General features: G+C 41.7%; 1 protein-coding gene across 3 annotated transcripts in view; it reads right to left on the reverse strand.

Moving 5' to 3' along the window:
• arid1b (AT-rich interactive domain 1B) overlaps positions 1-18,765 on the reverse strand; it is a 196,833-nt gene that overhangs the window by 6,066 nt on the left and 172,002 nt on the right. For all 3 annotated transcript variants that reach the window (XM_061843427.1, XM_061843426.1, XM_061843428.1), the window contains exons 9-15: positions 15,244-15,371; positions 13,513-13,616; positions 11,364-11,552; positions 9,473-9,688; positions 8,265-8,490; positions 2,110-2,251; positions 603-772 (exon numbers count right to left, since the gene is read on the reverse strand). In XM_061843427.1, coding sequence (XP_061699411.1) covers positions 603-772; positions 2,110-2,251; positions 8,265-8,490; positions 9,473-9,688; positions 11,364-11,552; positions 13,513-13,616; positions 15,244-15,371 — 1,175 coding nt within the window. The remainder of the gene's footprint in view (positions 1-602; positions 773-2,109; positions 2,252-8,264; positions 8,491-9,472; positions 9,689-11,363; positions 11,553-13,512; positions 13,617-15,243; positions 15,372-18,765) is intronic.

Here is an 18,765-nt window from a genome sequence, read left to right on the forward strand (position 1 = left end):
TAAAACTGCACCCTTTATCGTGGTTAGGCAATTGAAAAGTGCCAGTGTTCACCCACTTAGGCTCAGATCTCCTCTACTCAGTAGGACATCTGGTGGCGGACCTTTCGGTGGTGGAGTTTGCCACCGAAGCTGGCAGAGCGTCTCATCGCTGGGCGACGTAAGCACAGAAATTGTCTAACGTGTTCCTTGTTAATCTAGTGCAGCTCAGAGGAAGACGCACATGCCAGTTTGAGCTCTGACTTCCACTCCTTAGCGAAGTTTTGCTTTTTTTGTATTTTAATCCTCTTACTTTGAGCCTTGTGTAACATTGCACAATGGTGGCTCTGTGAATGAAAATGTAAACCCTACAGAGGTCTGTCAACAATTGTTTGGCAACAGGGCCACCCTAAAAGAGTTCCTGGAAGTTGTAGGAAGACTCCATCTGCCACAAGGAATGAAATCATCAAGGTGGAACCTTCCCTAATTTTTTTTTTTTTTTAGGTGGGGACACAAGGGGAACTAAAGCTACCAAAGATGAGAAGAAAAAAGAAAAGAAAACAAATTCTGGACTCAATAAATAAACAAATAAATATAAGCCAGGGCTTTACGTTGCCCTCACTCACTCTTCCTCATGCCAGCAAAGGGGTCCTTGGCATCGTATTGCATCCTCATCATCATGTCAGGCATGCCGAGGCCTTGCTGGTACGGACCAGACGGTGGCAGGGACGCAGCACGCTTCTGGAAAGCCGGGTCGCTGACCTCTGAGAAGGGATCCTGCACACTCACGCTGGTCCTAGAAAAGGAGGAGGAAGGAGCTGTGTGAGAAATGGAATGTAATAACATAACTAAAAGAAGTTAATACTTAATATTTTTATACCAGCTTGTCACAATTTTGTGTTGAACTAACAAAACACTATTTTCTGTGCTGCCTAGCCTTGCTAGGGTCGCCGGCCTGCGAGAGCCTATCGCAGCTATCTTTGTGTGAGGGGTGGGGTGCACCCTGAGATGGTTGCCAGCCAATCACAAAGCATATATGAACAATAACATACACTCACATCTGCACTGTTGGGCAATTTCAAGTTTTAAATCAACCTATCATGCATGTTTTCTGCGATATGGGAGTAAAGCAAAGTACCCGGAAAAACCCCACGCAGACACAGGAACAACATGCAAACTACACACGGGGGGTCTGGGATTTGAGGGACAAGTCCTAACCAGTCATCCACCATTCCGCCGTGTGTAAAATAGATTGACATAAAACAGGTTAGGTCCACATTTTACTTTACGAGACCCCCCAAATCATAGAAACGACATATGACCCATTTACCGCCGACAATGACAATTGTCCACCCATTCATTGTCTTTGCCGCTTATCCTCACGAGGGTTGTGGGGAGTGCCGGAGCCTATCCAAGCTGACAATGGGCAGGAGACGGGATACACCCTGAAATGGCTGCCAACCAATCGCAGGGCACATCGAGACAAACAGTCACACTCACAATCACACCTAGGGCAATTTGGAGTGTCCAATTAATGTTGCATGTTATTGGGATGCGGGAGGAAACCGCAGTGCCCATAGAAAACCCACGCAGGTGCGGGAAGAACATGCAAGCTCCACACAGGCGGGCCCGGGATTGAGCCCGGGACCTCAGAACTGTGAGGCCAACGTTTCCCAGCTGAGCCAACGTGCTGCCCAATGACAATTATGATTGTGTAATTTTGTTGTTAATTGTATTATTTGTGTCAAGCATGTAAAACTGCTGCCCTGGTGCACTTTTGAAATATTTATTTTATTGATGGCACTGTTACTTGCTTGAGGAGCACATGAAAAGGTATGTCATTTGTGGGAGTGCAATAACATATGAGCGCTATTTCATCTTCAAATCATAATTGATCAAGTGTACCACAGGATTCCTCACATCTGTCTAGCGTGACCTTTCGGTTTGTAAATCAACTCACGCACCTTTCCTGAGATATCCATCAATTTGAAAAAGCCCAAAGATATTTTACTTGGACAATAGATGCATAAAATGTGAAATGTAGTGAACGATGACTGACACCGCATGCAGTGAAAAAGGCTGTCAATCTAGGCCACAAATAATATGAAAATATTGAAATATGATTTAGGGTACCTGTTAGGAGGCAAAGGTGTGCCCTGTCCAGGAGGGGTGGTGCCCCGGGTGGGCGGTAAGAGGTCCCCTGCACATTCTACTGTGGAGCTGCCGCCTGAAGATTGCGGTGTCTGCGGACCTTGGAGGGAGCCGCCTGAGTTAGCTGGAAGATGGAAATGATATGATACTAAAATTGTAGCTTCAGTTACAGTAGTACAGTAATGGTAAATAAATACTGCAACTGTAATTCATTTTTTCTTTGTCCACCGAACTCCTAACATGCACGGGCTTTGGCTGTACACAGGATTTGTATTAAGAGAGAATAGTTCCGAATTGAGGCCAAAGCCCTGGGAGTAATGACCTACATGAGAAGTGAGCCGAAGAAAAAAGTCCACATATGGGCATCAGTATATGGGAACAACATGGCGGTTAAGGACGAACCAATGGAGGAAGAGAAGGGCAGACAAAAAAAAAAAACAGCAAAATACATTTCTCGGCAGGAGAGCCAAGGATCTTTGGGTCCATGTGAAGGAAAATGAGCCACAACGGAACCTTCAATCATACCGCACGCTGTTCCACTGATTGCAATTTGTTGTAATTTCCAAACTGTGTTTTCAATGAATTAACATAATACTTATAGCCAAGATTGAAGATTCTAAACTCACCTGGCTTCAGGCATAGCCCTCATCATATAAACGACAAATGGATAATAACTATACATTAAGTTTACTGCTGTAAAGCAAAAACTTAAATAATGTACCACCATTATTTTTGCTGTAAAATCTGCCGATGCTCAAAAACCTGGCAAGATTTGGTTGATCCTAATGTGTCTGGATGACATTTTGCCTCCTTTTGTGCAAAACAAATGACAATCTGGTCTAATGAGATGTGGCATATACTGTGCTGGATGTTGAATATACTGAATGGGATTTTTGCCATCTAAAATGTAATGTGCTGCCAAATGCTCAATCACGTTTAGACTTCAGCATACATGAAGAATTTCAATGAGAAATGGATGCCATTTCAAAAAGATACATTTTGAATGGGCAGCAGAAATAACAGCTAACATGTCAGGCTCAGGTTCGACTCTTGGCTGAATAGCACGGCATCCTCACAGAATCCAAACCTATGTACTATATTGTCGCTGAATTGGAGGCCTGAAATTGTTCATAGGTGTGGATGTGAGTACTTGTTTCTCTATGTGCTCCCTAATTGATTGGTCATCATTTCAGGATGTATCCTGCCTCGAATGGCCTCCAGGTCACACGTAACCCCCAAAGAGATCAATAAATGAAATGAATTTTTATTTTACAAAAACTTTGTATCTTTGCACAATTTAATCACAGACTGATAGTGAAAAATGACCGTGCATTGATGATAATGTACATTATAGTAATAATTACGTCATTAATGGCAAAGCTGTGACACACGTGCATATTTTCATGCCCTCGGATGTGGTCAAGGATGACACAGCTGCTGATGCACTTCACTTTATTCTGCCGCACGCCGAGCGATGTGGCTGAACCCGACTGAACTGTCGTGCAGTGTTCCACGACAGTTTTGATGTACGGCCACTGGTTTTGCCATGATTCAAAATTTTAATTTCGCAGTTGCACGCTGTCGCCGACTACAGCTAATAAAAATGGAAATAAACTTTTACAGACGCTGAAAATGCAGGTTTTAAGCAAATAGATGACAGAACAGTTGACTTAAAAATACATAATATTAAGTATCAAATATTGTGTTTTACAAGAATATATGATTATATTCATAATTTATAAATGTGTTTGTGGATGAAAAACTCAAGCTTGCAGGTAAAATTAACGCACACTCGCTGTGCACATTGAAGTGAATGGGAGTAAGAAAGCCTCTGATGAAATGTCCATTCTTTTGCTTTAATTCTTGCCCATGTCCGGTATTTTTTTTTTTTTATCAAGCAGCTTCTTCCTTAACTATTAATCTACCCTTTTGTGACTTAATAAATATAAAAATGCTCAATAGTGTATGTGCAGCATCAAACACTTATACAGGCTTGCTGTTGTAGGTGTCGGTATATTCAATTGTTCCATGTCCATGGGTAGGTTGTTAGTCATTTCTTTGCCCGATGATCAAGTCTAATACTATGCGGTAGTTCTCAAATCATACTAATTCATACAAGAGTTCCTATTGGCTGCAATCCATGCCTAGGCAGTCCAAGCTCTGAGCCCCTGATTTAAACCAACGTTCTATCTTAAATGATCCCCAGAACATAACTGCCAATACCCAGACCTGCACTTAACAGCACACACGGAGATAATCCATCCATCCATCTTCTTGGCCGCTTACCCTCACTAAGGTTGCGGGGAGTGCTGGAGCCTATCCCAGGTGTCAACAGGCAAGAGGTCGCCAGCCTGAACTGGTCGCCAGCCAATTGCAGGGCACAGGGAGACAGACAACTGTCACACTCACAATCACACCAAGGGTCAATTTAGAGTGTCCAATTAATGTTGGATGTTTTGATGTGATGTGGGAGGAAACTGGAATGCCTGGAGAAAATCCAAACAGGGGAGAACATGCAAACTCCACACAGGCGAGGCCGGGATCGAACTTGTGTCCTCAGAACTGTGAGGCCAACACTTTACCAACTGACACATCGTGCTGCTGAGATAATACAGTACTGTATTAAAATCTGAAAAACTCGATTGTTCAAAATGATGTACTTCTTAGTTCAGGTAATACGTTATGCGATTGATAAAAATCAAATGAATAACACCAGTTCAAGGGTAATACTTGGTTAGCCTATTTAGTTCTTAGACATACCACCACAAATCTGTGAATTCTAGGAGTAAAGAGACACAAGAGGCTAGTAGCACAAGCTCATAAAAACAAGGGATACAAATTCCTCGAAGCAAGTTTAATGGAAAATGAGGAGCATTCTACTAAAAAGATGACAAAAGACAAAGAGTATATAAAAACAGCCTAATGAGCATTTAGCGTAAGAAGCTTTCCACTGGAACTGCCTCAGTGTCCCATTAATGCACAGCACGTTTCCAATAAGAAAAAAAAAGAGACTAAAGCTTAAAAAATTCATACTAATTCTAAATTATTCAATGACGTCCCCTGCCTCAACATGGTAGGAGATAGAGGGGGAAAGAAGGAATAAAAGGCTGAAAAAGAGGGATTGATGGTGATGGCATCGTGATGGGCGAGGGAAAAGTGTCCAGAAAATTTGCCGATCACCTCCTCGTCCTCAGAAGAGGAGCATGTGGATTTACTACATGTAGTCATTGGCAGCTTTAACCGAGGTTTGAAAGTTTGCTATTCTTTAAGAGCAGACAGGCTGATGCATAATATCCAGCTGCGGGGTGTAAGAAGGCTGAGGGGAGATGGACGAGAGCGTGAACTCAAGTGGCCTTTTGCTCCACATTTAGAGGGAGAAGAGTGACAGAAGAGAAAACAAATGTGTGCGTTTGAGTCATGGGGTTGGTATTTGGAGTGTGTGGGTGGGCATGTGCGTGCGTCTGTCAGCGGGTGACATAATCCACAGGGATGTGGGCAGAGGGGAGGGTTTTATGGGTGGGAGTCAGTTAGGCGAGCCACTTTTGTGAATGAAAGGTGACGAGGAGGTCAGGTTTGTTTACATTTTACATTCCAACCCTCATTAATCACTCTCCAAAGCACCCCCCCCCCCACTCGCCCACTGGACACACTCTCACTGTGACATCATCACTGCTTTGTCATGTCTATGAATAGACTGGCAAGGTCTCTGGAGGGCAGATGGTTCATGTTGGAGGAGTAAAATGATGTAGCATACAAGTCACATCGAATGAAAGTGGCACGACATAATAATAAATCACATTCTTTCTTTCATTAAAGGTGACACAGGCAATAAGACACACTAGGATTACCAATCTTTTTTTTCGTGGGATTTCCCACTTTTGGGTGTGAAAGTTATTCTGACCACTTCCTCTATGTTGTCCCCATGCTGTGTAGTCAACAATGTTGGATCATTTGAGTATAACAAAATGTACAGCACACAGCAGAAAGTTAATGTCTTCTTCACCAATATACAAGACAGTTGTGACAGTATTTCGAGTCTTGCAAATATTAATCATTATTTCAGTATCCCCGCCCCCCCCCCCCCATCATTTTTAAGAGTTACAATATACACTGGATGATTGCTGAGGACAAAGCAACGACTAGAGCAAAATGAACACTAACCTTTTTATGTCTTATGTCAACAAGGTGGTCCAAGCTACACTGGGAGTCAATAACTCTAACAGTCGAATTATATATATTTTTTATACTTCAAGACAAGACAGTGATAAGGCTCAAGTACAGTATGATGCATCATAAACACAACGGAGCATCTATTCAGCCATACTGTGTGTGTATCAGTATCATGTGCGCAGTATAGTGTGTGTGTAATATTTGCAAACACGGGTCAAAACTCTTTTGCAGGAAGCAGGAAAAGCAATCTGCAGTATCTCATAGCAGTGAAGTACTCCCATGTTCTTTTGAAAAGCCGGGGTTGCGTTTTTCATCTCGGTTGCAAATTAAGGGTGTGACCTCAATGCACCATCTCTCTTCTTACGTTTCCTCTCCTAATCCACATGTCATAATTGTTTGCTGACACTATGTATATCCAAATAAAGTCACCCTAACACAACCTTCTCCCTTAACCTCAATCACACAATAATCCAAGAAAGGCAAGTTACAGGCTTGAGGTTCCGAGGTGGGGTGGTATCGTACCTGACCTTCATTAAATGGATAATTGTCTCATCAAGACAGTGTTGGTTTTTTTTACCGTATCTCATTGACATTAATGTGCCATCTTGAAGGCATAACTTTAAAAAAAAATCTTTACACATTGGGGTTTTATTTTAAGTTCATGTCTTTGAAATCTCAGAGGTGAGAGTTCATTAGTTTCCAATGGAAATGCATAGTCGTGGACCATCACAATATAGTCACTGAAGTACTACCCAGTGGCCATTGTTTAAGAAACTATACATAAATTTCCAGGTATATGCAATCAACATTGTTCAACAAATCAACGAGACGTTCCAGTAACAAGGTTGGCTTCAATAAAACAGTAAATTGACTTTTGACATTGAATCATAACAGCATCAAAGGTGGCATAAGTGACTTTCGGCCCATCTTTAGATCTCAAGGTATATTTTATCTGTAACTGTTCAAGTCGATTCAATCTTATTTATATCGTGCCAAATTACAATTGAGCTGGTCTCAGGGCATTATAAACATGGAGCAGATTTACGACCTTGCTTGTTCAAAGACCCACCGAATCCCATACGAGAAAGGTGACAAATGCAAGGAAACCTCAAGCAGACCTGAGACACAGTGTGGGGTGACCATCTGGCTCAATGGGTTGAGTTACAGAGTAAACTTGAGAGAGACAGAGTGACACAAAGCAATAAACAGAGGAACAAAGACTAGAAGAAAGGAGGGGGAAGAGTGAGGCCACAGGAAGAAGAGATAGCGAGGGTGGAAGACTTTAGTAAATACTTAGGGTCAACAATCCAGAGGAATGGTGAGAGTGCTGAGGAAGTGAAGAAACGGGTCCAAGCATGGTGGAACAGCTGGCAGAACGTGTCTGGTGTGTTATGTGACACAAGAGTCTCTGCTAGGATGAAGGGCAAAGTTTATAAAACAGTGGTGAGGCGGCCATGATGTACGGATTAGAGACGGTGGCGCTGAAGAGACAACAGGAAGCAGAACTGGAGGTAGCGGAAATGAAGATGTTGAGGTTTTCACTAGGAGTGACTAAGCTGGTTACATTAGAAATAAGATCATCTGAGGGACGGCAATGGTTAGATGGTTTGGAGGCAAAGTTAAAAAGAACAGACTTCGATGGCATAGACATATCTGGAGGAGTGAATATGAGTGTAGTGGAAGAAGGCTGATGACGATGAAGCTGCCAGGCAAGAGAGTGAAAGGAAATCCAAAGAAGGAAGATACAGTATGAGGGCTTTTGGTGTTAGAGATGAGGAAGCAGGAGATTGTGCTATCGTGACAAGACAAACCGAAAGAAAGGAGAAAAAGAAGGACATGTCTGACTACGCTGCTGAAGTGGAGCAAGTACTTTCAACATCATTGATACCTGTAGCTTGCGCTGGTTGCATGCAGGTGGGAAAGAGGCGGAAACCCGTGACAAACACACACACAAAAAAAAGCCTTACCAGGTGAGGGAGGCTGGATCTTGACCTGTTTCCTGCTGTCTCCTGCAGCCACACTTCCACTACTGCTGCTACTGCTGTCTGCTGGTGGCTCTTCGCCTCGCTCCATCTTACACTCATAGGCAAACAGGTACTGGATGTAGTGCTTCTTTAGCGAGCTGGCAGAGTTGCTCGATGTTCCCACGCTCAGTGTGGTGGACAGCTCGCGCCATTTCTTGTTCTTGTTTACCTGTGGAGGGTGACAAGATGTTGCTTTATGAGACATTGGGTAAAATGTAAATAAAAAGCACATTAAAATTATTTTTTGGACATTCCCATATATGTTGATACTTTTGTAAAATTGTTTGAACAGATGAACGTGGCACCTTCAGGCATACAGAAATTGCACCCAAGGATGAGCCAGACATGTGGAGCCCCGCGATTTTTTCTCTGATTTGCTGGCTGATTTCTTTTGATTTTTGCATGATTTCAAAAAAGGAAGCGGAGTGTTTGTGGTGCGGCCTTGACTACATCCACAGGTGTGCCATCATTTAACTCAACTGTTGTCAGTTAACCTATCACGTGCTCTTTAAAGACATAGAATTTTATGTGTAAACTTTTGACCTCAAAGAAAATAACAAAATGATCACAGAAATTCTCTCTTATTATTGTGGCATTTAACAAAATTAAATAATTTTGGTGATCCTGACTGACCTGAAACTGGAGCGGTTTAGTGTATTTTGAATTCTGACGGTGAGACACAAAATGACGTGTTTTGCGACAGTATTTAAAATTCTCACTTCAACTATACTGTATGTGTGTGCGTGTGTGTGTATATATATATACACACACACACACAGCAGCTCTTCACACTTGTGAATGACATTCAACTACCATAACAAGTACATTGCCGGTGTATTGTATATCTGTTGCATTTTACGAAAAGACGTGGTCAGTAAGTGATTTTTAGTAAGTGATGACATATGCTTGCTGAATCAACATATTAATAGTAACTCGCAGTTACTCCAAAGTTCAAAGTCATTCTCTTGTTCAAGTGCCGCACATTTTGAGATCGAAATGACAAAGGATCTTTTATTACCAAATACACAGACTTACTTTATATTGAGATTTTGCTTAAGGATTTCTAAATTTGATTCAATTGAGTACATATTTGTATTCAGTCTGTGATGGTGTTTGTCATCAAATGTGATCCCAAGCCTAACAAAAGGTACCATGGCAAGGCCTCCAATCTCCCGAACAGCAATGTAGAGCTTCCAGAGATCCAGAGGCTTCTTCCCGACAATAGGCAACTGGGAAACTGGAGTTCCTCTCTCCTCCATGAAGGACAAATAGCGCTCCACCCAAAGCCGCCTCTCTGGCTCCAAACCCAACTCATACAGTCGCGAGATTCGATCACCACTGGACGATGACGAGTTTTGGGTGGGTTTCTATCAAAATAAATAAATAAGTAACATATATATAAATTAATATTCCAACATCCTTATTTTCTTATATTATATTACAGCCATTTGCGAGAATCATTTAAGTTCATTTTTTGCCCTCGCACAGCACCCCTTACCGACAGAAAAATATGGAATCATTGAAATTTTTGCAGATTTATTAAAAAAAAGTTTGAAATATCTCACAGCCATAAGTATTCAGACTCTTTGCTGTGACACTCATATTCAACTCGGATGCTGTCCACTTCTTCTGATCCTTGAGGTTGTTCGACACTGTATTGGAATCCAACTGTTTGATCATTGAAAGGGGGCTTGATTAAAAATCCACAGACTTGTCTATATAAGTCCTTACAATGCATGTCATAGCAAATAAGAATCATAAGGTTAAAGGAACTGCCTGACGAGCTCTGAGACAGAAATGCAGTAGGACACACCAGTATGTGTGAGGAAAAACAGGCACTGCTCATCATCTGTCCAATCCAGTCCCAACAGTGAAGCATGGTGGTGGAAGCATAATGCTGTGGGTTTTTTATTATTTTTCTCATTATTTTTAACTGAAGGGACAGGGAACTTGTTGCAATCGAAGGAAAGATGGATGCGGCCCAGTGATATCCTCGATGAAAAGCTTCCCAGGAGTGCTTAGGACTTCTGACTGGTCCAAAAGTTCACCTTCCTACAAGAGAATAACCCTAAGCATACAGCTAAAACAAAGGAGTGGTTTCAGAACAACTCTGATTGTTCTCCAATGGCCCAGCCAGAGCCCTGACTTAAACGCAATTGAGCATCTCTGGAGAGAACTGAAAATGGCTGTCTATGGACGTTCAACTGCCAACCTAACAGAACTGGAGAGAGTCTGCAATGAAGAATGGCAGAGGATCCCACATTCAAATGTGAAAAAGTTGTTGCATCATCCCCAAAAAGACTCATGGCTGTATTAGCCCAAATAAGTGTTTTGAATATTTACTGAGCAAAGGGTCTGAATACTTATGGCTGTGTGATATTTCACTTTTGCTTTTTGTGTGATATAAATCAACATAAGTTACTGTTTGTAAATTCAGGTGGAAAAAAAGAGCAAATAACTTTTGCAAATGGCTGCAATATAAATCAAAAGTGTGTGTGTGTGTGTGTGTGTGTAATGGAGTGCAATTGAAAAATGAACTCCTGTGATCTTTAAATTTTGTACAACATTTTGCTATAATTTATATAGTGAGTCTCAGTGGGTAGTTAATGTCAATAGCTCTTATTTAAATTCCTACAACAATAAGAATGTTCATACCTCTTCTCTCCCAAATGACCCATAGTATTTCATATGAAGTCCATATAAGCAATTACGCAGTCGATTTGCAGTATCTTGGACTTGAACAATTCTTTCTTCCCATGGGAGCCATTAACTTTCATCTCATATTTACACAGAAAGAACAAGGCTCTCACTATATATATATATATTTACACTTTGTAAAATAATTTTGTTCATACATTGTCAGCGCATTCACAAATTTGTACATTGGCCCAAGATGGTTTTCTTGTGAAAACCCAGAATTTGAGCAATCGTTTTGAGTATTCTTTATCTGCAGTAAGTACTCTGTCATGTTAGAATTAAAGGGGGGGAAATCAATCATACGTATGCCACTCATCGCTTCATATTTGGAGCTGTGGTACTTACTGGGCTTGGAGGTGCTTTGACAGGCCAAGGTGGGCTGCTTATGCTGTCACTATCATCTCCATGGTAGGAGGACAAACTGGCCGGGCTGGGTGACAGCGGCGAAGGGACAGCCAGTGCGTTGCTTGGCGTGGCCGGCTGCGATGCACAATGCTGGGGGCCAGTGCTGCTGCTGTTGTGACCGTCTTGTGACTGGTACAAACCCAAAGACAAAAACCCCACACTGTTAATATAAAAAGACAAATCACTTGATTAGAAGAAGATGTAGGTATTTGTCATATCTGTCTCATGTATCGAAATATAGAAACCACGAGGAGTTCAGGGGTGTAGTCCCATTAGTTGGGATAGCCTCCAGCACTCCTGCGACCATTGTAGGGATAAGTGGAATGGCTTCTGGTCTAAACTGTCTGCTGTGTGAATGACTGGTGACCAGTCCAGAGTGCACAGTGCCCCTCGCCCAGTCAGCTGATGATAGTGCGCATTTTCTTTCAATCTTTTGAGTGGTACATGGTTAAAAACGGACTATAACATGTATATCATGTCATGTCATGTCATTATCCATGCCGCTTATCCTCACAAAGCTGCAGCCTATCCCAGCTATCTTCGGGCAAAAGGCGGACGACACCCTAAACTGGTCACCAGTCAGTTGCAGATATCAACACCATCACTGAGTGGGAATCAATCCCACGCTGCTGCCACCAAAGGCAGGGATGTGTACCACTACACCATCAGTGGCTCATATCTTGACATTTTTAAAAGTTATAATCCAATTCTGACACATGCAAACCCCCTATGGGAAAGTAATCAATATTTTTAAAGCACAGCTAAGATTTCGCTTAACTGTGTTTGGGCTTCGATTCTGACAGGATTGAAAATACATGAAGTGCATCAAACCAAATCTTGCTTTATGAGGGTAGTTAGTTTAGGATAATAATATTTATTATTGTGGCTGTAGTTTGGCGTAAAACAGAACAACCACACTGAGAAAGCTATGTTTGATATTTTGACTCAATCATGCCTAAATGAGCTAGCAAAATAATTTAAATAGAAGTAGCTCCATATTTATAAGAACATTGGGAAATTAATCTTGCTATGTAAATAAAAAAAATATTAGAATAGAAGAGTATATATTCTCATTCATATATCACAGCAGAACTGATTCAGCTCTCACATTGGACTTGGTTAGAGTTGACAAGTGTACTTAAGGTGTATTGGAAATCAAATACACAAGTGTATGTTAAAAAATAAAAGAACAGTAGTGTGTTCTTTGTATATGCATGTGCATAGGTACGAGTTAGACTGTGTGTGTCATCCACCAGTAGTACATTCTGTATGTACGTGTGTTTGTGTGTTCGTGTATAAGAAACTGCAAGATGGAACAACAGCTTGTCAAGTGCTCCGGGTCTTCATATGGAATGTTCATGTCAGCAAAAGCTTATCTTCCCCTGCTTTCTATTTCCCTGACTCGGGTCTCCTCTGGATCTCTCTCCCTTTGTGTTTTTGCACTTATTCCTGGCAGACAGATCATCTCTTTCGGGAGCACCAGAGGTCTTTCGAGCTGTTCTAAATGCCTGTAAATAATTCAAAAAGCCCTTACTAGCATCACCAGGAAGAGAAAAGATAGGGATTTGGAGCAAAAAGATGTGTAGTGGATGTGATGGGAGGTGAATACGCGTGAGTGAAAACAATTGAGAGGGGGGCGGCAAGGGCAAAGAGCAATTTTGTTGTTGCTAGGCTGAGGCGAGTCACGGTGCAAATACAAGTCGAAATGAGAGGTCAGCGTTGTGTTTGGTTGTGTGCAGGAAAAATTATGTTTACGTAAACAGATTGTGGGTGACCTCTTGTGTGTCTGTGTACGTTTGTGTCCAAGTGACTGTGTGCCGCAGATGCCAAGCTCTCGTGTTCTTGTTTTTTTTTGCAATTTGGGCTGCCAAAACACAACCTAGAGATAGCTGGCGGCCAAAACAAAGCGGGGGAAAATGTTAGGAATGGGTTATGTTAAACAAATCATCAAATATGGTGAGAAAGCAGAGAAAGGACTAACTGTGCTGAGGCAGCATGTTTGTATCAGACAGAACTCAGTAGGGAGCAAGAGCAAACAAAAAGAAGATAAAAGTGGCAAAGAAAGAAGCATAAATCTAATTTCTCTTACCTTTGGCTTGTGAGTGTCGTTGGTGGGGTCATTGTCATCTTTTGCATCTGTTTTCACTTTCACATCTGGGCTCATCATCCCGTCCCCCGACATTCCAATGAATCCTTCATAAAGGACGAAGAAGAAGACATTGAATGAAAAAAAACAAAAACAAAAGCTCTTAGGTTAAAAATGTCCTCAAACAAATTATGATGATAATTTTTTTTTTTTTTACCATGATTGTTCTATGTTCTCTAAACTGATCTGCTGCTGGTGCTGCTGCTGTTTTTTTTTATCCTTCAATCATTTCTGAAACAATTGGTAATTCCTTTGTGAGGTGTGAAAGCTCAAGGATTATGGCTTGTATGACATCACAGACGTCCACCTTTCAGTGTGCTGATATGTTGCACCCCCCTCAAGTTTGCCCGCTATTTCTTCACAGACGGACGAAAGAAATGTTTCAAATGACGGAGGCTGCAGTGCTCCAAAGTGGTACCACATTAGCAAGGGGGTGGGAGCAGGCTTTCCATTCATATTACATTCTTTACTCCTTTAAGGGTCTAACTGCCTTTGGTTTCAAGTTGAAGAGGCGCTAAATTCATCAAGACTTCATTTCATTTCAAAAGAATGATCCTTGTATTCAAGGTTTTTGCTTCTATGCTGCAGGACTGCAAGACAAATGGCATTTCATGGTTCCTTGGGAAAACTCGGTGACTGCTGCGCAACCTCAGTACTCAACTCATTTCAAATATCAAACATTCTAATATTTGGCTTTGAATAAAAGGGGCCTATTCATTCAATGCGTTTATAGAGATGCCTTCAGCGACAACTAACGAGGTGAAGAGCTGGGGAAAAAAAAGTGTGAGGCATCAATATTCTCTGCGTGAAAAGTGTGAGCGCTGACAAATTAACTGTTGTAAGCCTGGTGGAGAGGCGTTTCATGGCCTTCACCTTTGAGCCTTTCACCCGTTCTCTTCTCATTTTCTGTCAATTCAACATAAACACACATAGCATCTGCAGGTTTATCTTAACTGGCCTGACCTGCAGCACCAATTTTCATTCCAGTAACTCGCACAAGTATTCTACACACAAGTAGGTCAGTGGAAGACGTGGTCAGAACCCTTCACAGTAAAACGTTGTGTCTTGATCAGCAGGTTGCAAGGATAGTTGAGAATGATACAAAAGTAAAATGATAACGTTCAGGACAAACCGTGCATGACATAGTTAAAAAAGAGCAGTGTTAAAATGGCTAAATTATGAAAAACATAAACCCCAAATTTTTCCTACACAAAATTATTGTGCTGTATGCATATTTAGTCACCATGTAATATTTTGTTTTTTTTTTTTTTTTACTTTGAAAACTACTCATTTGCCTTTGACAATCCTTTGGACTATGACGAGATAATCTGAGTATTTTATTTATATAAAGTGTAATGTATTCCATTCTAATCACCTACAAATTTGATATGCATGTACTGAAAAGGGATATTAATGATTGTAGACATGTAAAATTTAGTAGACTTGTAAAAAAAGAAAAAAAAACTAGTGAAAATACAGAAACCAGAGAATCACTAGATAATCATCATGAAAACAATATTTGCGAGAGTGCTGTAGTTGTCTTGGGATGTTGCCTAATACCACTGCCGGTCATATCGTGAAACCGTTAGCAAATATGCATATTTTATAATGTCTACAGCTGAGATCTAAGACAATACAATATGCTCTCTGCCATTTGGATTTAGCAATTCATACCTAAAGGCATCACATTGTAGGCTGGACCTTGTACGTTGCCCATGGCTGAAACATTGTTGCCTGCTGGCCGACTGTAGGGGATTACGGCGCTTGCTTGGCTGACGCTTGGTCCTTGATAGCTGCCCTGCCTGCACAAAACACGACAAGATGATTATTTATTTGGATCCTTTCATCGGAAACGAGTTGTAAATGTGCGGCAATAATGGCATGTTGTGGAGGGAATCCCAGTGAAGAACAGAAGAACAGATGTCACATGATTCTACACGAGATAATATTTGGCAAGCTGTTTTGAGACCTTTTACTTTCATCGAGAAACAAGAGTTGACATTGTATCACGGATCAAACACAGTTCCTCCAAAACATTGCAGATGGGTGGAGATGCATCGCTTTTAAGCTCCCTTATCGTCTCCTTTGCAAATCCTCTTTCCCTCTCCCACAAGTCATAATTTAACTAATTAAAGTGTGCTTTTGGAGAGGCTCATTATTTGTTACCATGGCAACGTAAAAAAAATCAATTCCGCTCAATTGCCCCCCTTCAGTCTTTCTTGTCTCACGGTTTATCACGAAGCATTGCAAGTGACATAAGTAGGGGCTTGTCTGCAACCTGAATGCTCGACATCGCAGTGTGTGTGTGTGTGTTTGTGTCTTTGGGTGAGATTAAAGGCAGCATCTTTCATTACATGCTGGGCAGTCCAAAGCCACTGAAAAAAGAGCTGATGGGGAACACTACGTTTGTAACAATGTGGCCTATCTGGTCCTGAAACAAGATTATCTACTCGACGACCATATTAAAAGAGAGATGGGAGAGATAGATCAGTGCTATCTCCAGGCCTGTTTTAAGGCGACTTCAAAAAGTATCGACAGAGTCAATATAAGGTAGCTAGAATGTTAGTTTACATTAGTGACCACTTGTTTATATAGGCAGCACGCTTATCGCAAGAAAGCCAGTCCACGTTTTGGTGCGACCTCGCTTGCATTTGTTACCAGGGCTCTGTGTGGCTGGTCTTTTCCCCTCCCACAGCCATTCAAGGGCCCAATCAAAACTTGTTTTTTGGCCCCCAACAGTCTAAATCCATCTTCCCGGAAGTAATAAAACCAGTGACAATCACTGGTATCAGGGGTGGGGTGGGATGGAGGACAATGTATGGAAACAAATGGGAGTTTGCCAGCATTGTTTTGGCAGGGTGAAAGTGCTTTCACTGGATGGAACCCCCTCATGCGCCCACTTGAATAATTGCAATACTACTACTACAACTACTAATAATGCATTGTATTTAAAGCACCTTTTCAAGGACCCAAGAAGACTGAACAATATACACTATACATATGCATACACGTCATTACTTGGGTGTATTGTAGATTGTTTCTCTTGTGTGATGTCCCCTTACCCATTGCGCCTGCGCTTATTGGCGGATTTTGCTCTTCATGTTTTTTTTTTTTTTAAATGTACCACATTTTCACAATCATAGAGGTCTTAAATTCTCTTCTAAATAGATCCTGTGCCACATTAGACATGTTGCCTCACAATGTGGTGCATTTTTTTGTGCACACTGATTCCAACATTTGCAAATGTTTTGAAACTTGTCCAGTAAAGTACACTTGAACACACTGGTTACACATTTAGCATACACGCTAGCACATGTTTTAGCGTGTATGCAAGGTACCCTATGATGGTGCTCACAAGGCAGAGAGGAATAATTGCTTTTTACTTCCGTAAGCAGAAGAAACGTACATTGCCTCACACACTGCCTGTGTAGGCAGGTCATTACTGAAGATGTTGTACACTCACAGTGTCACACTAAGGAGGTCCTTAGTGTCGCAAAGCATGCGGGGAGGATGTAAATAGTGTTTAAAGTGCATGTTTTGCGTCAATTATTTCTCGAGTCATTCTTTTGTTTATTTTATTATTTGCTAGTTATTCTATTCTGTTTGTTGTGGTGTGAAAATTTTAGTTTCAATGTGACACTGTGCGTGTGTACCACATCGTCAGTAATGACCTGTCTACACAAGCAGTGTGTGGGCCGATCTAACTTTCTTCTGTTGACAGATGCGAAATGCAATTGTTCCTCAGTGCTTCGTGAGCATCATCAAATGGAAGCTCATGTACACACTAAAAAATGTGTTAGCATCCATGCTAATCGTGTAACCAGTGTTTTCAAGTCTACTTCATTTGTCAAGTCACATGACAATTGTCCACATAAGGCATGCTGTCCATTTTGGTCCATTTAAGGCTTTTTTTAAGTCCAAGTCTTATGGTTGCAAAAATATGGTACATTTTATACATAGGTACATCAATACTGCATCCATTATTTGTGTAATTTTGCTGTTCACGGGGGGGGGGGGGGGTAAGAAATATACCATAATTTCTGGCCTACAAGCCGCAACTTTTTTCACACGCTTTCAAACCTGTCGTTTATGCGGTGATGCGGCTAATTTGTGCATTTTTTTGTAACGGCCGCAAGGGGGCACTTGAGCAGAAAAGGTAACAGACTTGTGGAATATATATGCCGAGGAAGTGACTTTTACCAGCCCTGTTAGCGCTGCGCTAGCGTTAGCGCTGTGCTAGCATGTTGCTACTGGTGTGTGTCAGTGACATTTACTGATAAGTTTCATTTTAATCGGCCCTGTTAGTGTTAGCACTGCGCTAGGCTCGCGCTAGTGTTAAACTTGTTCTGTGAACCATCTTTCTTTGTAAATATCTTGTGTTTCAATGTGGGTTTCAATGTGAGGTCTTGCGGCTTTTACATAGCTGCAGCGTATGTATGTACCAAATGGTATTTCCTTTACAAATGTTCTCGGTGAGGCTTGTAACCAGGTACGCTCTATAGGCCGGGAATTACAGTAACTCCCATGAATAACAGGGGAACACTGTATTTCTTATGAATTTTTATAGTACAAGTCTGACAAATTGAATGCCTTCAGTGGAGTGCCATGTTGTACCCAACAATAATGGGCAGCACTGGTATACTGGAAGATATGCAGAGTAATTATGAGCAAGAGGAAGAGGCAGAAAGGGTCCTTACTCATATACTTTTGTGTGTATAGTAAACAAAGGCAGTGAGGGTACTCAGATCCATTTTGGAATACTGTCTAGTAATAACTAAAAAAAAAAAAACAAGCACAGGATGAGGAAAAATGAAAGACTGAAAGATGTACAATGCAAGTCACAGAAGTGTCACGTCCCATCGGAAACGAGAGTAGGACCCAAATGCAGGAACTCGGAAGACGCAAGGTAGTTCAAGAAGAGACTCGTTTATTGTATGCAGAGGTCGGGGATCGAGCAGGCAGTCCGGTGCAGCGGCGGTAGTTGGGACGTCGAGCGACGAGCGACGAGAACAGATGAGCGGACAGGCAGGAGTCGGTACACGGGGAACCGATCAACGCAGGCAGAAGTCTCAAAGGAGTCAGGCTTACAAGGTTGGTCGGAGAACGGACGAAGGTCGGTACACAGACGATCAATCAGGAGTACGAGAGTGCTGGAACGGGACATGAAGCTGAACGAACTGGCGGCGGACCAGTCGT

Source organism: Syngnathoides biaculeatus, chromosome 15 (assembly GCF_019802595.1).
Source record: "Syngnathoides biaculeatus isolate LvHL_M chromosome 15, ASM1980259v1, whole genome shotgun sequence".
Classification (NCBI taxonomy): Eukaryota; Metazoa; Chordata; class Actinopteri; order Syngnathiformes; family Syngnathidae; genus Syngnathoides; species Syngnathoides biaculeatus.